The sequence below is a fragment of the Trichechus manatus genome, unplaced genomic scaffold, assembly GCF_000243295.1.
Source record: "Trichechus manatus latirostris isolate Lorelei unplaced genomic scaffold, TriManLat1.0 scaffold00062, whole genome shotgun sequence".
In the NCBI taxonomy this organism is placed as follows: Eukaryota; Metazoa; Chordata; class Mammalia; order Sirenia; family Trichechidae; genus Trichechus; species Trichechus manatus.
Window position 1 is genome coordinate 10,352,658 of NW_004443998.1, and position 20,077 is coordinate 10,372,734.

The 20,077-nt window shown below is 41.9% G+C and overlaps 1 protein-coding gene across 3 annotated transcripts in view; it reads left to right on the plus strand.

Moving 5' to 3' along the window:
* Positions 1–20,077, plus strand: part of WWTR1 (WW domain containing transcription regulator 1) — a 159,813-nt gene that overhangs the window by 138,599 nt on the left and 1,137 nt on the right. For all 3 annotated transcript variants that reach the window (XM_004379197.1, XM_023733838.1, XM_004379196.1), the window contains 2 exons: positions 13,640–13,773; positions 15,236–15,348. In XM_004379197.1, the coding sequence (XP_004379254.1) occupies positions 13,640–13,773; positions 15,236–15,348 (247 nt within the window). The remainder of the gene's footprint in view (positions 1–13,639; positions 13,774–15,235; positions 15,349–20,077) is intronic.

Genomic DNA, 20,077 nt, shown 5'->3' on the forward strand with positions numbered 1-20,077 from the left:
TGACTCATATGGAGCAGGATACACGGGTAGCTTCCTTTCTGTGGTTTAAGGAAATAGGCCGTTTTAACTGTTCCAGAAAACTGTATTACTGGGCAGGGAATATTAGGGTAAACACAACCTTTTTGTTGTAAGTTACATCTGATGCTTTAAAAAATACACATTGACTTCCATAAATGAATATTGTCTTTCTCATCAGATAACTTCCAGGGCAGATATACTACACTCTGTGTGATTTAAAATACATGGTGAATTAAAATGATTTCTTAGACATAGCCTCTGAAAATGAGGGAAATAAATATAAACTGTGGTTTGTTGTCCAGCTGGACGTTCCTCCAAATTTGAGGAATACGAGTTTACAGTATAACTACAGTTGTACCATATCCTGAGGATTTGTGTCTGAACTTCCCTGGTTATTTCAGGAGAACAGTTGTTTATACTGTTTTTAGAAATACAGTATCATGTTTCTTGGTAGGAAATAATTGTATTATTGTTTTCTGTCTTTGGATAATAAGTCTATTTGGAATAATTTTTCTATTTTATAATGTAGAGTAAATTACACAGTATTATAGTAGCACTTTGAAATTCCTAGTTTATATTTAAATGAGCCTTCATTAATTTTTTTTTGTTTTTTTTTTTTATTTTTACACAAAGCTGCGACCGTTCTGCAAAGAATGATTTGTTTCTCGGTTTCTGCCTTTCTCTGTGTTTCTCTTTTTCTTGCTCCACCTCCTTCTTTCCCACAGAAAGCATTTCTGAAGAGGGGTGGGGAGAAGTGCCCCAAATTGTTTCCCTTATTCAAACTGTAGGTCCCTTGGAACCAGAATGTAGTACTGATGGTTCATATTACAGAAATACCAACCGAGTTCCTTAAATGCTGATCCCTAAAGGCTGTGGAGCTAAGAGCATTTTGCTACACCACAGTGCGCAATTCCACTGTATAGAACAGCAGCAGGAAAATGGCGTCCAGATTCTGCTGAAGAGCAAGGCCCACTTAATTTTTGAGAGAGAGACACAGAGAGAGAGAGGTTAAGGGGAGGAGATGGAATGGATGGTTCTGATATCTTCTTTTTATTATGGAGTACAGGAAAAAAAGGTCTAAATACACTTTTTAATTGTGAAAGTTTTCTTCCCCCCATCCAGAATCAGCCTGCTCCTTGTTGTCAAAGATACTATTCAAGCCCATACAATAAATGATGTTGGGAATGTTCTATGCTAGTTCTCTGGGCGTTTGCCAAGATACCTGATTGTGTATTATGTACAAGATCTTGGTTTGTTTTTGTTTTTTCTCCCCTTCTTCTTTCTTTTGGTTTATTTTTGCCTCACTATTCGTATCTAGGCCACGGCAGGGGCAGGGAAAGGGGCTGGAAGTGTAAGTGACATCTGGCCCACCCATTTAGGTGCCTTCCAGCCTCAGGTAGAAATGCGTAGGGATGGAAGACATGGTTGCCCAGTGAAGTCTGAAGATCATTGTTCATTCTCTCCCAGTCCTCAGGGTTTTTGCCCCCTAGGCAGGCCTAGACCTACCCTAAGAGAGAATTTCCACGTGGGAGGCCCTATCCTTTGCTGTATCTATAACAGGAAGGGAGGTTGGCAGAATTTAAGTAGGTGAATTTAATATGTAGATGATTAATGTGAAAACTCCATATAAATTGTTATGTGCTATATTTGGAGCCCTCGTGGTATAGTGGTTAAGAGCTCGGCTGCTAACCAGAAGGTCAGCAGTTCGAATCCACCAGCTGCTCCTTGGACACCCCATGGTGCAGTTCTACTCTGTCCTGTAGGGTCGCTATGAGTCGGAATCGACTTGATGACAACGAGTTTGGTTTTGTTTGTTGTTTAATGTAAATATTCCGTTTCCTTTCTTCTTTCTCTTCCTTATGCTGCACCATTATTCCTCCCGGGACATATTCTATGATGTTGTTCTGTGGAATAAACAGCTCTCCAACCGCAGTCCTTGTTGCACCGTCTGACGTACACCTTTTGATGCTAACAGCCCATTGGCACTGAAATCGCGCCAGGATGTTAACCAAAAAATGGATTTGGGGAACGTTTGTTTACAAATCTAAAGTTAGCCTCTTATTTCAAGATGGAAAAGCCTTTTTTTTTTCCATACTTTCTTTCCTTTATCTCCTCATTTACTGATTCAGCCACCATTTATTTGTTGTTGAGTGGATTCTGGCTCATAGCAACCCTATAGGACAGAGTAGAACTACCCCATGGTGTTTCCAAGGAGCGGCTGGTGGATTCCAACTGCCGACCTTTTGGTTAGCAGCCTGAGCTCTTAACCACTGTGCCACCAGGGCTCCAACATTTATTTGTTCAGTGGAAAATAATAGAAAGATAAATGGGACATTGCTGCCCTCAGATAACTTATATTTTAGCAGAGGCGACAAAATGATTAAATCTAATCTAAACAGGTACCAGAAGATTAAATTGAAACCCTTTCCTACTTCTTGGGGTCCTGTAGCCCCCTCTTTGATTTTCATTACTGGAGCTGAGACCAGACACAGCAGAGCACAGACTTCTCGGAAAGGAGCATAAGATCTTCTTTTCAGTGTCCTGTCAGGCCACCAGATAGTTGAACAGCTACAGAATTAAATCCAGAAAAGTTAGGTGTTTCTACTTACTAATTAGGAATCTTCTAAAGTAAGAGTCACCTGAAAAGAGGTCCCTACAACTTACCATTGACTGTTGTCCCTGTGTGGTGCAACTGTATTGCACGCAGTTACTAACCTAAAGATTGGCAGTTCAAACCCACCCAACAGCACTGCGGAAGAAAGGCCTGGCGATCTGCTTTCATAAAGATTACAGCCAAGAAAACCCTATGTTACAGATGGTGTTGCCAGGAGTCAGAATTGACCAGATGGCAGCAGGTTTTGTTTTTGTGTTTGGAGGGGTGTTGTAGCAGCAGGGTTCAGCTACTTATACCTGATAACCGATGAATTATCTTGGAATATGGTGGGTTCTCCCACTACAGTAATACCACCAAGCAGGGGGAGCCCAGCCAGGTCTGCAGCACACAGCCTTATTAGGGAAGTGGGAGCTTTCCTACATCCAACAGGCGTCTCTCACAGACATATGGAACCTGATTTTTAATGAAAGATGTTCTCCATTGCCCATAATAGTGACAATTTTGTGTTTACTAAATTTCCCAGAAGGATTTGAGGAAGCTTCAGGTTCATCAGAGAAATGGCAACCCTAGAAAAGAAATTTGAGGCTGAAGTTTTTTTGTTTGTTTTTCTCCTGGTATCACCATATTTTTTTAAAAAGAAATTAGAATTTTGTTTGTGGTGGTAGTTTTGGTTTTCGTTTTAATAGAAGCATATACCTTTTCTATTTAAAAAAAATATACTTTACTGGGGTTTTTCTTCTGACTTAAGATAAAAGAAAGACAACATTTTGCTAAGTGAAGGAAGCCAGGCCCCCAAAAGCTACATGCTGTAGGATTCCGTTTATACGACATTTTGGAAAAGGCAAAACTATAGGGATTGAGAACAGATAAGTGATTGCCAGGAGCTGGAGGTGTGGGTGAGGGCTTGATGACTAAAGGGAAGCACCAGTGAATGCTGGGATTCATGACATGGTTTTGGGTCTTGGTCGTGGTGATTGCCTCACAGCTCCATGCATTTGTCAAAACTCAGAGCTGTACCACCAAGAGTGAATTTTACTGTTTGTAAATAGAAAATAAAATAAAAATGACCCCACAAAAAACCAATACATACATTCATTGTAGAAAATGTGTAAAATACTCAAAAAACAAAGAACAAAATAATAATCTCCCCTGCTCTTACTTGCAGTCCTGGTGGCGTGGTGGTTAAGAGCTCGGCTGCTAACCAAAAGGTCGGCAGTTCAAATCCACCAGCCACTCCTTGGAAACCCTATGGGGCAGTTCTACTCTGTCCTATAGGGTTGCTATGAGTCCGAATCAACTCGACAGCAATGGGTTTGGTTTGGTTTTTTTTTAACTCTTACTTGGAAAGCACTACCACAAAGAAGTTGGTGGTTTCTTTCCAGTCCTTTTGTCTTTATCTGAGTGTGTCCTTTGTTTTTTAAAACAAAATTGGTAGTGTATAATAATACTGTTTTATAACCTCTTCTTTCTCAATATACTGGGAAGTCATTTGTTTATTCTGTACCAGTCATGGAAATTGGGCTGTAACTTTGAGTGGGAATTGACTCAACAACGGCTGGTGATGAGAGTGGATCTTCAGCTGCAGGGCTGCCTGGAATCCTCTGTGTATTAGGACTGAACAAAAAGTTTAACATAAGGGCCACACATACCCACATTGACTGGAGAATATCTTACTGTTCCAGCTTAAATTCAACACAGGATTTGCTCAAGTATCAGAAAGGGCATGACCTGCAACTTTACCAAACGAAGTGGAAAATTTTAGTAACTGGTAATTGAGAAACAAGTTACGCATCTGAAAGAGCAGTTCCTTGACACGAGAACAGGCTCGTGGCTTTATCTGAGGAGAGTATTTCTTTCCATGCATGTAGTCATTTGAATAAAAAGCTGTGGGGCCTTCTGCCTCCATTTTAACCCAAGGTCTTCCTGTCAGCTCCCAGAGCCTGGAAGGCTGTAAGCAGAGAAGTCTCTGCTCCCCCTTCTCCACGGGCGGCATTGTTGAGAAACTGTTATTATTCCCAAGCAAATTCAGCGCTGTGTTTTTACCTCCCTCCTTGCCTTAATTGGGGGTTGGTGCACGGGAGAATGCAGCTTGTCAAACAAAAATGCTGACTAAGCCTGGCCTCTGGTTGCCTGGGCGACAGGGACGAGGCAAGAGAGTTTGGGCTGGAGGACACAGAATTCTTCTGGCAGGTCTCACAGATTTCTGTGCAGCTTGACAGCCACTGCCAAGTCCGACTGGCCAGCTGGCCTCTCTCACAACCATTCCTGACCAAGGGCTTCATGGAGGGACACACCCGGCTGTGAGCAGAGCTGGCCTGGGGAAGCTCATGAGGTCTGTTTTTTGTTATGTGAAGAATAGCTCTTTAGAGAGGTTAAAAAGTGTCATATCATAGCAGATCATGAAGCAGAAACGGTGGCTATTTTATAGAGTCATTCCTGCAGAACATGGGACTACATTTTAACTTTTAGAAAAAAATACTGTATGCAGGTTTCAGAGTCGACAGGGACATCAAGGGTCATTTTGTCCAACACTTAGTCAATATACAGGTCCTTCTATAGTAACTCGGGAAGCCTTGGTGGCGCAGTGGTTAAGAATTTGGCTGCTAACCAAAAGATTGGCAGTTCGAATCCAACAGCCGGAAACCCTGTTCGGCAGTTCTACTCTGTCCTGTAGCGTCGAGTGAGTCGGAATCGACTCGACGGCAGCAGGTTTGGTTTGGTTTGATTTTCTGTAGTAACTTGGAGGAGCCTGGATGGATGGCGCAATGCTTCCGACAAGATGACAGCCAAGAAAATCCTGTGGAGCAGTTCTAGTCTGTAACACCTGGGGCCGCAGTGAGTCGATGGACTCCACGGCAGCTGGCAACAACAACAACATGGTAGCTTGGTTATTGAAGTTCGTCCATTTATTGATTTGTTCAACAAATTCTCAAGGCATGAAATGTACAGCAGTGAGCAGACAGACGTGGTCCCTACCCTCAAAGAGCTTCCATTCTAGCTTTCGTCAAATGTTTTATTTGCCTACAAGTCCTAGAAAGAATCAATTTTCTCAGATGTTCTGGTCTTCAAGTCCTATTAAAAGAACCCTTTTGAAAAATGTTATAAGTTGAAAATGTTTTTTAGAATGGAGGCTCACCAAGTTTGCACCTCTTATTTCTGATGTTCCTAAGGTCACCAGGTATGAAGAAAGATTGCATTTCAAAATGCATTCAGCTTTTTATTTTTTTAAGAGAAGAAAGAAAAAATATCTAAATTATAATGTTTTCTTAAATGTGATCTAAGGGGACAACAGAAGCAGATTGTGGAAAAACACATGGTTGCTATATACATCCTGAATTAAAAGAACAGCAAACAGACCATGGATCATAATTATGGACTCAACAAATGTCTTCCCCAAAGTGTCCAAGTTTCAACTCTTCTTTTACAGCGACAGCCTGGCCGCTGAGCATGTGTGATGAGGTATTTCAAACAGGGAAGCTTCAGGAAATGTGACCATGAATTTCTAGAATCCCTGGGCACAGAGTTAAAAAGTGATTTACATCAGGATTCTTTTCTTTCCTATGAAGAAGGGAAATAATTCAGCATTCTTTCTCTGAAGTCCCTCAGGGTGTTTGCTGCGAGAGCAACTTTTCTGCATCAGAAAAAACTAAACCCTTTGCCGTAGAGTCGAGTCCGACTCCTAGCGACCCTCAAGGACAGAGTAGAACTGCCCCATCGGGTTTCCAGGGCTGTAAATCTTTTTTTTAATTTTCTTTCTTTCTTTTTTTTTTATTGTATTTCAGGCGAAGGCTTACAGAACAAATAGTTTCTCATGAAACAGTAGTACACATATTGTTTTATGACATTGGTTAACAACCCCACAACATGTCAACCCTCTCCCTTCTCGACCTTTTTTTTTTTTTTTTTTTGTGAAAATACACATAGCCAAAGATACACCATTTCAAAAATTTCTACATGCACACTTCAGTGACATCGACTTCGCTCTTCCGATTGTGCTGCTATTCTGACTTTAGATGAAGGCTTACAGAGCAAAATAGTTTCTCATTTAACAGTTAGTACACATGTTGCCCTATGACAATGGTTAACAACCTCACAACACATCAACACTATCCTTCCTCAACCTTGGGTTCCCTATCACCAGCTTTCCTGTCCCCTTCTGCCTTCTGGCCCTTGTCCCTGGACTGCTGTGCCTCATTAGTCCCATTTGGTTTTATGGGGCTGTCCACTCCCTGGCTGAATGGTGAACCTCAGAAATAACTTCACCACTGAGCTAAAAGGGTGTCTGGGGGCCATACTCTCGGGGTTTCTCCAGTCTCTTTCAGGCCAGTAAATCTGGTCTTTTTTTTTGTGAGTTAGAATTTTGTTCTACGTCCGTCTCCAGCTCTGTCCAGAACCCTCTGTTGTGATCCCGGTCAGAGCAGTCAGTGGTGGTAGCCGGGCACCATCCAAGGCTATAAATCGTAATGGAAGCAGACAGCCCGCATCTTTCTCCCAAGGAGCAGCTGGGCTGATGGATTCAAACCACTGACCTTTTGGTTAGCAACCGAGTGAGTGCTTAACCACTGAGCCACCAAGGCTCCTTTTCTGCACCAGAGTAAACTAGTCCAATGCTAGGATTTCAAACTATTGCCTTTTTTTTTTTTCCATTTGTTTCTACTCACCCCACCCTTTATAATTAAAACAATCCAGTCTCCTATTTTTGTAGAATCCTTTCCGTCACCACACAGACTTAAATCAAGCAGGGCACCCTCAGAAGAGGTTATTGTCCTTCGCTTCCCTTTGAAATACATTCCAGGGAGGGCAGGAGCTGGCTGGCAAGAGGTGCTGGCTGGCCAAGGACAGGCAGGGCTGCGGGATGCTTTCAGCTGCTGTTTGCGTTCTCACCTCCTCTGCTGATTGACTCCACCGGCGAGCTGCAGGCCAGTGGGGAGCGGGAAGGATAGGAGGTTTGAGGTCTGCATCCAGGGACGCCTTCAACCTACAAATCAGCGTTTGTCTTTGACATCCCTCACTGCTCCAGCTCCTTGACACCCCACCCCTCTCCCAGCTGCTAGGAGAGGGTGTTTTTGAAGCCACATATACAGAGACCTAGATGGATGGACCACAAACTCCGAAGGAAATTTTCAAGCCTTTGTTTCGCAACAGTCTTTCCACCCCTCTCCCGGACGTAGAGAAAAAAATATATAAAGTTGTGGCGGGGGAGAGTAAGGGCGGGGGTAGGAGGGGCAGTGTTCCAGATCTTTCTGAAACTGGCCTTTAAAATATAAACTTATAACTTTGCTTGTTGTGTGGTGAATTCCCAGGACACTAACTCCACCCATATATGTTGCAAAGGAGAATAGAATGCATCCAGTTCACTGTCTTTCCTAAGACAGGAAGGGAAACTGTGTTTCGCACAGTTAAACAGGCCATTTCATTAATTCCTCCTCTAAGCTGTCTGAGATGAAGGTGTTGGTATTCCCATTTCATAGCCGGGAAAACAGGCTCACAGAAACGAAATAACTTGCCAAAGTCCACAGCAAGTAGGTGAAGGGTCTGAAAATGTGAAGTCTGCCGACCTCAACCCTCAGCTTCCTCTCTCTGCTACTCCCTCATTGTGCGGTGGCTCCAGTAACAGACTCTGGGTTTACTTCCTGGCTCCACCAGGGATCCTGGGCACGGGATCCTGGGCAAGTGGCTTAATCTCTCTGTAACTCAGTTTCCACATCTCTAAAATGGAGATAAGGAGCCCTGGTGGCACAACGGTTAAATACTCGGCTGCTAACCAAAGTTGGTGATTCAGACCCACCCAGCAGCTCCTGGTGATCTGCTTCTGTGAAGACTACAGCCTAGAAAACCCTATGGGATAGTTCTACTCTGTCACATGGGGTCACTATGAGTTGAAAATCAACTCGTCAGCACCTACCAACAACAACAAAATGGAGGTAGATGAAATGAGATAGTATGTAAGAGGCACTTTGAACAATGCTTAACACACAGTAAGCAATAGGCAAGTATGAGCTATTACCTTTGCTTCACAAAACATGTAATACTATCTGTAGCTCATTTGATTGGTCTCACTGGGCCAGATTCTTTATATCCCTGCTAACCTTTGTAACAGCTCTGCAAGATATTTATAAGCCATCTCTTTTTCAGATGAACAAATTGTCAAGGAAGGTTGAGAATTTAGTCCAAGATGCCACAGCTAACGAATAGCTGAGCTGGGATTTGAACCCCAATCTTTCTGATTCCAAAGACAGCCTTTCCCCTGTGTAATGCTTCCGTTTCTGTGCCAAGCCGTGGGCATGTCCAGTATCATTTAACCCTCAACTACTACTTGAGAATTCCAGTGGCCAAAAGACCAGAGAATTGAGAAGCGGCCAGTTCCATTACTGAACAGACTGCTAATTAGAAAGTCCTCCATCTTATCTACCTCATATCTGGGATAGAAGAGATCTTCCATCTTCATGTGATAGTCCGTTAATAGTTTTAGAGCCATGGTGTGCCCCTCAAGTCTCCTCTTCTGGTTAAACAGTCCCTGACTTCCTCACAGGACACGACACCCTGACCCTTCTCCAGCTTGATTTTCCTCCTCGGGTGTCTCTGTAAAGACTGCAGGAAAGTGTTGAACAAAGACCTGAATGCAGCCTTGCACGTGAAGGTTGACTGAAGGTGAAGAGGTCACTTGGAATGTCTAGAGAAGCAATGATGACCTGCTACTTGAGATGGAAAGGAGACTTGGAGTATGAGAGATACTGAGGAGTTGGAAACCACAAGACCTGGCCCCGGTACACACAGTCTGTCTCCCTTTCTAGAACGCTCCATGAAGGCCGAGACCCTGTCTGTCTTGTTCATTGCTGTATCCCTGCTGCTTAGAATAGTACCTGGCACCTGATAGTGCTCAATAGTATTTTTTTTTTTAAATAAACACAGGTTTGAATGAATGAAATTATTGTGGGAGCTGATGGAGACATGGTTGACTTGGATTTTGAACTTCGATAGGTGGTAGTGGCATTAAGAGAAAGCTTGAAGTCAGGAAGAAGAGCCGTTTGGGGGCCAGATGAAGAGTGCAGTGTGAGACATGTTGAGTTTCAGACACCAGCCAGACACATTTCTTGAGGAGTTCAGGGCTGGGAGAGGGAGAGGGTATGTGAGATACTATGGATGTGGTAGGCATCCTGGGAAAGGTGGTTTAACAGAACTGCTAAGGACAGGTAAGATATGGCTAGATGCAGAGACCCAAAGTCCTGAGGAGTCTAGGAAACTGAAGACTTACTTGGGAGGATGGGGTGTGTGGGGGCGGAGGGGGCCCTGGGAAGGGATCTGTGAATAGACCTCTTTAACTGGAGTGGAGTTGGGGGATGAGAGACAAACCAGGGTTTTGGATGTTCCAGTCAGTTTATCATTTGTTATCCTGCCTAGACCCGAGGGAGCTGAGGACCAAGCATGGGGTTACGGCTGCCGTGCTGCCAACCCTGAGTCGGGAGGCCTGACTCTACCTCGGCCAGCTGTCACCCTCTCTGTTTCCACTTAAGTTTGCCTGGTCTGAGCTCGTCTTCTGTCTTGGCGTCAGCTGTTCTAGTTCCATCAGTCTTGCCTGCTGCTTCAGGTCACACTAATGTCAGGTGTGCTCGCCTGTCATTTGGGGCAGCAGATGTCATGTGGCAGTCGAAACCACACTAGGTCTGGGGTTTACTATTTTCCTGAAATCTAGTTTTTTTTTTTTTTTTTTTTTTTTAAAAAAAAGGATGAAACAAAATCCTCTCTTATTTGGATGGAGACATGTTGCTGAGGTTTGTTCTTTCTGTTAAAACCTGGGTTCTCTACTGCTTTTTTTCTCCTTAATTCATGAACAGAAACAGAAAAATATTTTCATTCAATGAAAGGTTAGAATTTTCAAAGTGATATAACTAAATGGAACAAAACTTCTCACCCTTCTCCATGTATATTGAAAACTGATTTTATGTTATACAAAAAGGCTTACAAACCTCTCCTTTTTTTAAAAAAAAAAAAAAAAACCCAACATTTTCTTAGCCTTGCCACCGCACCATGATGAATTTCACACTTTGGTTTAATCCTTTCAAGGTGAAAGTTTACCAGGAGGAAGTGCCTCGCCACTTAACGTGGATCAGTTCCACGAGAATAGTGTGGCTTTTAAAATTGTTTATTTTTGTTTTTTGAAAATGGAGTGCAGAACTTGACATGATAATAAATTCGTCAACATTAGTTAAATGATCTCTTGGGCCAGGCAGTGTTCTAAGCATCTTATGTGTATAACCTCACTTAACTGTTGTGCCACCAGGACTCCTTAACTCAGACTAGCCTAATTTATATTTCAGGCTCATTATTCAGGTACATTCAACACCTTTCTGTGTTCTCTCTTGTTCTTTAGTCATTTGAAGGTGGAAAATGACGCTGTGAGCACCCTACAGGCAGAAAGTAGCATTTCCTGTCATTGTCCCGTCATGATGACATGGTGGCCAAGGCTTCAGAGTGGCTAGGGAAGCAGCATTGATGCTGAAGAGTGGCTGCTCAGCTTCTCTGTAATTAAAAATAGAGGGAGCCAATGTGAAGTGGCACAGTGAAACATTTTCTCCAACGTAATATAAGTTCTTTCAGCTTTGGCCATTACAAATAGTCCTTTTGAATTTTATTTATATTTTTAGCCATCTACAAGCATTAGTTTAAAAATCTGTATTATATCTATTTGAAATATGCTGGGAATAAGTTTAATGAAAAGGAAAGTTTAGAACTCTATATTTCGTATCTGGTTTTTATATTCTTATAATTAAAATTTTTATTTTCATATTCTGTATCATTACAGATGACAAGTAATTCATTTACATATTTCTTTTTTATTTTTATCTCACAAAGTTATAGAAATGATTCTTATTATAGTTAAACTCTGACTGCCTGGAAATTGTAAATTCATTCAGTATTCCTACGACATACGGCAATAAAATTTTATCAAGTATAAAACCATTTCATCAACGTGTCTGTTTAGAAGGGTATTTGTATAGGGTTAAATCCCCACATTTATTTCAAATGGTTAGAGTAGTTTTTTTTTTTTTTTTTTTTGTAATAGGTGTTGTTGTTGTTAGGTGCCATTGAGTCGGTTCCAACTCAGCGACCATATGTATAACAGAACGAAACACTGCCCAGTTCTGCGCCATCCTTACAGTTGTTGCTATGTTTGAGCCCATTGTTGCAGCCACTGTGTCAATCCATCTTGTCAAGGGTCTTCCTCTTTTTCAGATCCATGCATTCCTTGTGTTCACAGTTTACAAAGAACTGGAAATTATATCATAGATGCAACGTTTTTCAGGCTGTGGTTGGGGGTATATGAGTGTGCTTGAGGGATTGGCCCTGGTGGGCTCCAGCCTTCTCACACCAGCTTCAGTCAGACACTTTCCACTGTGTTTGCATATAAGGCTTCCAAGAAAGCTTTTGTTTGAAAATAAGGTTTCTCCTACCATGTAAAAACAATTATTAGAAAATAATTAGATTTTCTAGATGTATTCAGAAGGTACTTCCAGGATTTGGATTATGAACTAAAATCTCCATTATTTTTTTAAATGAATTAATGAATAAAATTTACATTAGCTTAGGATTCTCTTTGCAATATGAATGAACAAAAGTGACCAGAAGCCCTTTCTAGTCAGGGTGTTTATTTCAGCATACATTTCTTATCAGTCGGGCCTCACAGTTCTAAGACTCATGCGGCCATAGCTCCTAGTAACGCTACAATGAACTCTAGTAACTGGAAGTTTTTATAGCCGATGACTTCACTAGGACTTGTCTAGACAGCAGCTACTCTCTAAAATCATAGCACATTAGGGCTGGAAGAGATTTAACAAAGATACTGTTACTTAGATGGCCTAAATGTTCCGTTTGCCATTGTATCCATGGTTTTGGGGTTTGAGGGATGGTGAGACCAATGACTTCAGCATGGAAAGTGGAAAACTTGATAGGCATAAATATGGGGAAGGGACTAACGTTGGTTTTGGATGCAAGTACAAACATATAAAGTATTCTTTGGAAACAGTAGCAAATGTAAAAGGAATTTGATGATGATCATGTTTGCCAAAATGGGAGAGGCTATACCTAGAGAGGAGCCCTGGTGGCGCAGTGGTTAAGAGCTCGGCTGCTAACCAGAGGGTCAGCAGTTTGAATCCACCATTTGCCTCTTGGAAACCCTATGGGGCAGTTCTGCTCTGTCCCGTAGGGTCACTATGAGTCAGAACCGGCTCGACGACAGCAGATTTCTTTGATACTTGGTCAATAAATTTACAACTTTTCAGACTGACTCTCCACAGCAAAGTAATGCTAGCTTAAAATAAATAACGTTAGTGTTATATTTTTTGCTACTGAACTCCATATGCTGTCAAACAGGTCATCGTCAGTGGTATTTGGATGGTATCTGCATGGTTCCCCAACCTTCAATCATTTTAGTCAAGTCAACAAAAATAGTCAAATAGAAAGACCAATTGACAACAACTGTTTTAACTGGTTGTTTTGTTCTCCTGCCTATTGACATAAAACTGCCAGATGTGGTTTAATGTAGAGCCTGAACTCTGTAATCCAACAGTTGTGCTGGCCTAAGAATGGCAAAGATCAGCATGTACCTGGTAGTCCAGAGGAGTCCAATTGCATTGAATCAATTGATTTAGATTTGGCCTGAGAAGCTGGGGTAAAAATAGCCTTGTCTCTGAGAAAGTGTCTTCAGAGGCCTTTGTGTGACTGGGTGTTCAAACAATTGGAGGGTGGGACGATTGGTCCCTGAGTGCCCTGAGGTCACATATTAGCTGAGCTTCTCATTAACTCGGTGAAAGCAAGAAAGTGGCTTTGGTCTGTAAGATTTTCTCCAGAGAGTACTAGTAATTTCCTGATGGTCTTGCCTTATTGGGAATAAATAGAAGGTGCTTTGTATTGGTGTGGTGAAAAGTTGCCCTGTGAAGTATACTTTGCGCTAATCCTTGTGACAACGAGTAACTCTTCCCCCTCCCTGTGACTGTCATATGTCTGCAGGAAGCTGCCCTCTGTAGACAGCTCCCCATGGAAGCCGAGACTTTGGCCACGGTTCAGGCTGCTGTCAACCCACCCGCCATGACCCCAGACATGAGATCTATCACTAACAACGGCTCAGATCCTTTTCTCAACGGGTGAGTTAACATTTGGGGGCCATTCATTTTTGCTTTCTTTATTCTGTGGTCTAGAGTGACATGGGTCTTTGTTTATGTTGGGAAAATGTGGGGAGCTTGGGGAGTGGGGTGAGGATAGAAGGAGGAAGTGAAGGGACGTGGCAGAAAAAAATAGAAAAGAAAAGCAGAGGAAGTCATCTACATTTCTAAAAATCTTAACTTCAAAACCTGTTGATATGACAGGGGGTAAACATCTAGTCGGCAATTTGTATAGGGAGATGAGATAAACTTATAATTCAAACAGGATGGTGTTGGGTAGTAATTATTTGGAAGAATCTTGCAGTTTTATGTAGCTAGCAGGGGAAGAAAGCATGTCATATGGCAAATAGAGAACAAAACATTTAAGATTTAATTTTTACGGTGAAATCTGAGTAAGGTCTGTCGTTTAGCTAATAGTAGTATACGATGTCAGTTTCCTAGTTTTGATCATTGTACTCTGCTTATGTAAGATGTTAACACTGGGGGAGGCTGGGTGAAGAATACTCGGGAACTCTATACTCTTTTTGCAACGTCTATGTGAGTCTCAAATTATTTCAAAACAAAAAATGTAATTTAAAAAAGATAATTTTTTTTTAAATGAAAACATATGAGCAGAAGGAAAAGGAAAGTTAGCCAGAAATATATTCATGAGTAGGAGTAGTCAACCTTAATTGTAGCGTTTTAAACCCTATTTTCTATGTCTCTTCTACTCCTGCAGAAGCTTCTGGCAAGCAAACAAATACAATTATGAAATCTATTACAGATAAAAAGAGAAAGAAATCGAGTAAAACAGAGAGAGAGGAAATCAAACAGTAACCAAAAAAAAAGAACAGACTCTTAAAATTATTGATTTTTAAAGTATTTCAAATGTAAGAAAAATTATAAAGAGTACTGTAAGATTACCCATGTATCTACCACCCAGATTTGTCTTATTTCCATCTGATCTTTAAAAAAAAATATGATGTTACAAATAATACCCTAACCCCATCCCCACCACCACTAAATTCCCATTTCTTTCCCTTCCTTCCTCAGTGGTAGCCACCATCCAGAAATTGGTGTGTGTTCATCACAGATATTTCATACTTTTTACTGCTTGCTTATGTGTATATCCATAAGCAATATTCAATATATTTTTCTAATTAAAAAAAATTTTATATAAATGGTACCATACTTCATACTCTATATGCAGAAAAGCATTCAAATTTCTATTTTAAGATGAAAAGGAAATCAACATCAATTTACTATGAGTGGCCAGTTTTATTTGCTTATAACCTACAGTATGTGTTTCCAAGTGGAAAGGAGACATGGAGTTGGCTTTCCCCTTCATTACCTGGAAAGTTGGGCAGAAGGGACCCCACTAGTTTAGGGTTTTCATGACTGTATTTTAATTTTGAAGTTCGTTTGGTGTGCTCACAATGAAGTTGCTCTGTCTCTTGCTCTTCAGAGGACCATATCATTCGAGAGAACAGAGCACCGACAGCGGCCTGGGGCTGGGGTGCTACAGTGTTCCCACCACTCCAGAAGACTTCCTCAGTAACGTGGATGAGATGGACACAGGTAGGAGCAGGGGCTGTGAGAGCTTGTGGTGTGCGTGTGACATTAAATCGTCTCTCCAGTCATTTCAAGTCTAAAATCCAGCCACTAAATGTCAACATAAAACGTCAGTGAAAAAGCCACCCGACCCACAGGTACTGTTAATAAACTCTAGCCACTTCCCGGTAGTCTATACGAATATAATGTCACATATGGATGCAAGATTTGATTTTTTTTTTCCCTCGCTCCTCCTTACTACCCGTAGCCCCTTCCTCACAATTGCATTAAGATACCACCATCTGCTGTACCCTCCTTATGCAATGGGGTATTTGTGCTGTTCTAGTTTTAGGAGCCCTGGTGGCACAGTAGTTAAGAGCTACGGCTGCTAACCAAAAGGTCGGCAGTTCAAATCCACCAGCCACTCCTGGTAAAACCTGTTTCTCCTTTGTCCTATAGGGCCACTATGGGTTGGAATCGACTCGACGGCAGTGAGTTTTTTTTTTCCTGAGAGTTTTTAGTTGTCATGTGTGTGCCATCTCTTCTCTTGAGGAACTCTACTGGTTTATAGTTCTGTTACCATGCAGATTTTCCCATGACGTTCACTGCTTTAGGAAGCAGTTGACCGTGGACGTTTGGAAAGTGAAGCAACTCGGGAGATTCTAAATTGTGATCTCTGAGTTCCAACATGATAACAGTGTCCTCCCTCAGCAATCAGAAAGAAGGGAGTCAGGGTGACTTTTACCTAGTCCACAGCCTGTACATCCTTCAGGCCAGCCTCCGGCAGGCTCTTCAGGTTACCTCTCCTTGTCCTCCCTTTTCAAGGAGTAGGACTTCCAATTGAAGAAACTGAAGTAGTGTTGTCAGCCTAATTGAGACTTAGCTAGGGGCGGTGGAGGTTCGGTGGTAGAATTCTCACCTTCCACGTGAGAGACCTGGGTCCAATTCCTGGCCATTTCACCTCATGAGCAGCCACCACCCGTCTGTCAGTGGAGGTTTGGGTGTTGCTATGATGCTGCGCAGGTTGCAACAGAACTTTTAGGCCAAGACAGATTAGGAAGAAAGGCCTGGCAATCTACTTCTGCAAATCAGCCAGTGAAAGCCCTATGGATCACAACAGCCTGATCTGCAACCCGTCCTGGAGCTGGCACAGGACCGAGTGTGTTTTGTTCTGTTGTGCATGGGGGTCACCGTGAATCGGCGGCTGCCTTGACGGCAGCTAATAACAATAACAATGGACTTAATTATGAAAGTCATAACCTCCCAGAAGATATTCTAAAGCCAAAAATGAGTGGCAACTGAGGTGTCCATTGGAGCCATGGTGGCACAGTGGTTAAGAGCTTGGCTGCTAACCAAAAGGTCAGAAGTTCAAATCCACCAGACGCTCCTTGGAAACCCTATGAGGCAGTTCTGCTCTGGCCTATGGAGTTGCTATGAGTTGGAATCAACTCATTGGCAGCGGGTTTGGTTTTTGGAGGCATCCATTATTTGGAATTCCTTGTGCAAGTTTCTCCTCCACTGTCACCTTCTGTGACGAAAATAAGCAGTTGTGCTTGTCCACACCGCCTGTGTTTTGTGACCCTCTGCTCTTAGATGACTCCTCTTCTTGCTCTGAATCCAAATTATTGGTGAGACCAAAAGTCAGACGAGGAGCCAGGTGTCACGGAAGTGTGGTACCGTGGGGAGCAGCTGCCGGAGGTCTCACTGCAGGCTGTTATCTGTGTGTTCAGGATTGCACAGCCTGTCCTGCAAGGAGTCACACAGGAAGGATCTGAAATGTTTGCTCTGCTATTCTTCCATTTATTGCTTCGGTTTTCTCCCTCCCTTCTTCCCTCTCTGTATTTTTTGATGTGAGATTTATTTTGGCCTCTTGGGAGCAGCGTTATGAAGCGGCTCCTTCCTATGTTCAGTAGCTGTTTACTTTCATGCTTTAAACCCTGGGAAGCTAGTGAGAAGGAAAAGAAAAGAAAGAAAAAGCTCAGGAGATGGAAACCTAAGCTTGATACTAAGGGGGAGAGAAAGGTGGGTTCTATTCTACATCGTTTTCAAATGATCTCAAGCGGGTAAATAGGAAGTGTTTTGAAGTCGTAATGTTAAATGAAGTGGTGTTCTAAAAAGAACATGGTATTTGCAGACAGACTTGAGCTTGCATCCTTGCGCCTCCACTTGCTTGCAGTGACTTCAGATACGTAACCTCCCTAGCCCTGGATTTCTCACCTGTAAAGTGGGAGTAATATGCGCTTCATAGAGTCGTGAGGAGCCTTGAGATTATAGAGCTCTATACAGAGTTCTCTTCCCTTCCTTCTAAGAAGACTGAAGGAATATACAGAATGATCTGGATAAATGCTAAGGTTCCAAGTTAACCTGGTTAGGTGAGTGTCAGCTCATTGAATGTAGGATCACCCGTGTGAAGTCCTTATAGGAAATGGGCATAAACCCCCTCAAAGGGAGGAATGTAATTGTACGGTAACAAGATAAGGAAAAGCTAGGGGGTGGGCAGGACACATGTGGCTAGAAAAGAACCGTTAGTCCTGCTGACCACACACTGACCACATGCCGAATGTGAAGGAGCCAGCTGGGCACTCCTTTTGCAAAGTACTTGTGGAAACAACAGCTGGACTTGGTGCAAGGGGAGAGTAAAGGAATAGCATGAATAAAGACTGGGAAGCCGCCCATCCTTCCAGAATATTCTGCACCAGTCACACCCTTTTTAGAGTTGCCTGGTTTTGGTCTCTCCTGCTCTTTAATGAATGTGGATAAAACTTCAAAGACCAAAAAGATTACTATGAGATTGCCGAGTTGCTCCCAAGGGAGATGTTGAGAGATGAGAGATGTTGAGATTGTTAACCTTAATGAAGAAACAGTCTCCTCATGCTTTCAATGTCTGAGGAGAAAAGATAAGAGGAATTCTTTAAAACAGAGAGATGTTGTTTGGATAACAAATGTACTACTGAGATACTGAAAACTTAAAAAGGAAAATCAATAGAGGTGGAGATGAAGAAAAAAAGACATTCGGCACTTTTAGATGAGATAATTTTTTAGGACAGATAATTTTTTAAAGCTTCATTTCCAACTGTTATACTCTAATGAGTAGAAAAAAAATCATTTTGGCTTTTCTTTTCTATTTTGATATAATTTTTCAATATCAGTAGCACTGTATTTAGGTCAGGTCGTTAACACTATATTGATGTTATATTATTAAGCTTGACTTATTTTTTTCAAATTACCGTTTAGCATTGCCTTTTGCAGTGAAAACCACTTAATCTATTGTTCAAGAGTCATTAATAATTTGAGTTACAAAAAAGCAATTAAGCTTTGCTATCACCAAAGCGCAAGTTTGATCGCTTCCCTCATCACTTGGAAAGATACATTTTTTTCTCCCTGGAAAACGTGTGGTTTAAATGAATTCTCTGCAGTTTTTCTCAGAGTATTGAAATTTCTATGTCCCCTTATTCAGGAGGTCTGCTGCACTTGTAAAATGTAAAAGCCAATTTAACAAGTTTCGTTAAAATGATGGTATGGTGGAAGTTGGCCTTCGTTATCAGCGCTCCCCAATCTTTGAGATAGATTTTATTGCTTTGGAAAAATTGTTTGTGGCTGTTTGCATTAACCCCTTGCTCTTACATTGTGTAGTTAACAGTGATTGAATTCCTGGGCTTTGTCTTTCTCTCAGAACATTCAATCAACACATTGATTACATTTTCTAATGTGTATGTTTATATGTATGAATGATGCCTAGAGCTGTGAGTGTGTGTCAGACACTGTATGACACTCTACTCAAACTCATGAAGAAGGTACCAATGTCCCATTTTATAGATGAGGAAACTGAGGGTCAGACAAATGTGCCTAAGGTCACACATAAAAAGCTCAGTCTACTGGCACCAAAGGTAGTTTATTTTCTCCTATTCTACTACACGTAAAGAACATATATTTTTCATGTCCTATCCCATACACTTAACCTTCCTCTAGTGCAGTGTTTTCTAAAGTGTACTCTGCAGAACTCTAGTTCATTAGGAGATTGATAAATGTATCCAAAATAGAACTGGGTGATTAAATTGGGATGTAGGAAACACTGGCTTAAACAAAACAAACTGGATTTCTTTACTGCAAGACATCTCAGAACCTTAGTATGTCGTGTGCGTTGTGATCCTCTGAGAAGGGTAGATAGGAAGTAGTAGGGTGTAGTTGTATGCAGAGGGGGTAGGGAAGGTCTGCAGAACCTACTTCATAAAATACTTTGAAAACGATGCCTAGAGCCATCGATGAAGACAGTTTTTAATAACATGGTTAAAAGAAGCTCCTGTGATATTGTGTTTGAACGTAAAGAAGAGTGACATGGATAAATGTAAGCTTATAGTCAAATCTGTAGATTTTAGCTCTGTAACAAGGTCTTTATTACAGACAGGGCCTCTCTACTCTCACAAAACAGCTCTTCATGCCTCTGTCAGTGGAAGGCTTAAGTCACAGTTCAGATCCACAGTGCCTTCTGCATGCCCCTTTCTTACTTCCCTGCATTTCCATTCTGGACCATGTCTACAGAGAAGCACTTGTGAAAGATTCACCCACCATCTCTGTATCTCTTAGCAGTGTGGGCCACCAGCTCAGCTTCAGTGATGTGGTAGCTGAAATCTACCACCAAACCAAACCAAACCAAACCAAACCAAACCTGTTGCTGTCGAGTCCATTCCAACTCATAGCAACCCTATAGGACAGAGTAGAACTGCCCCATAGGGTTTCCAAGGAGCAGCTGGTGGAT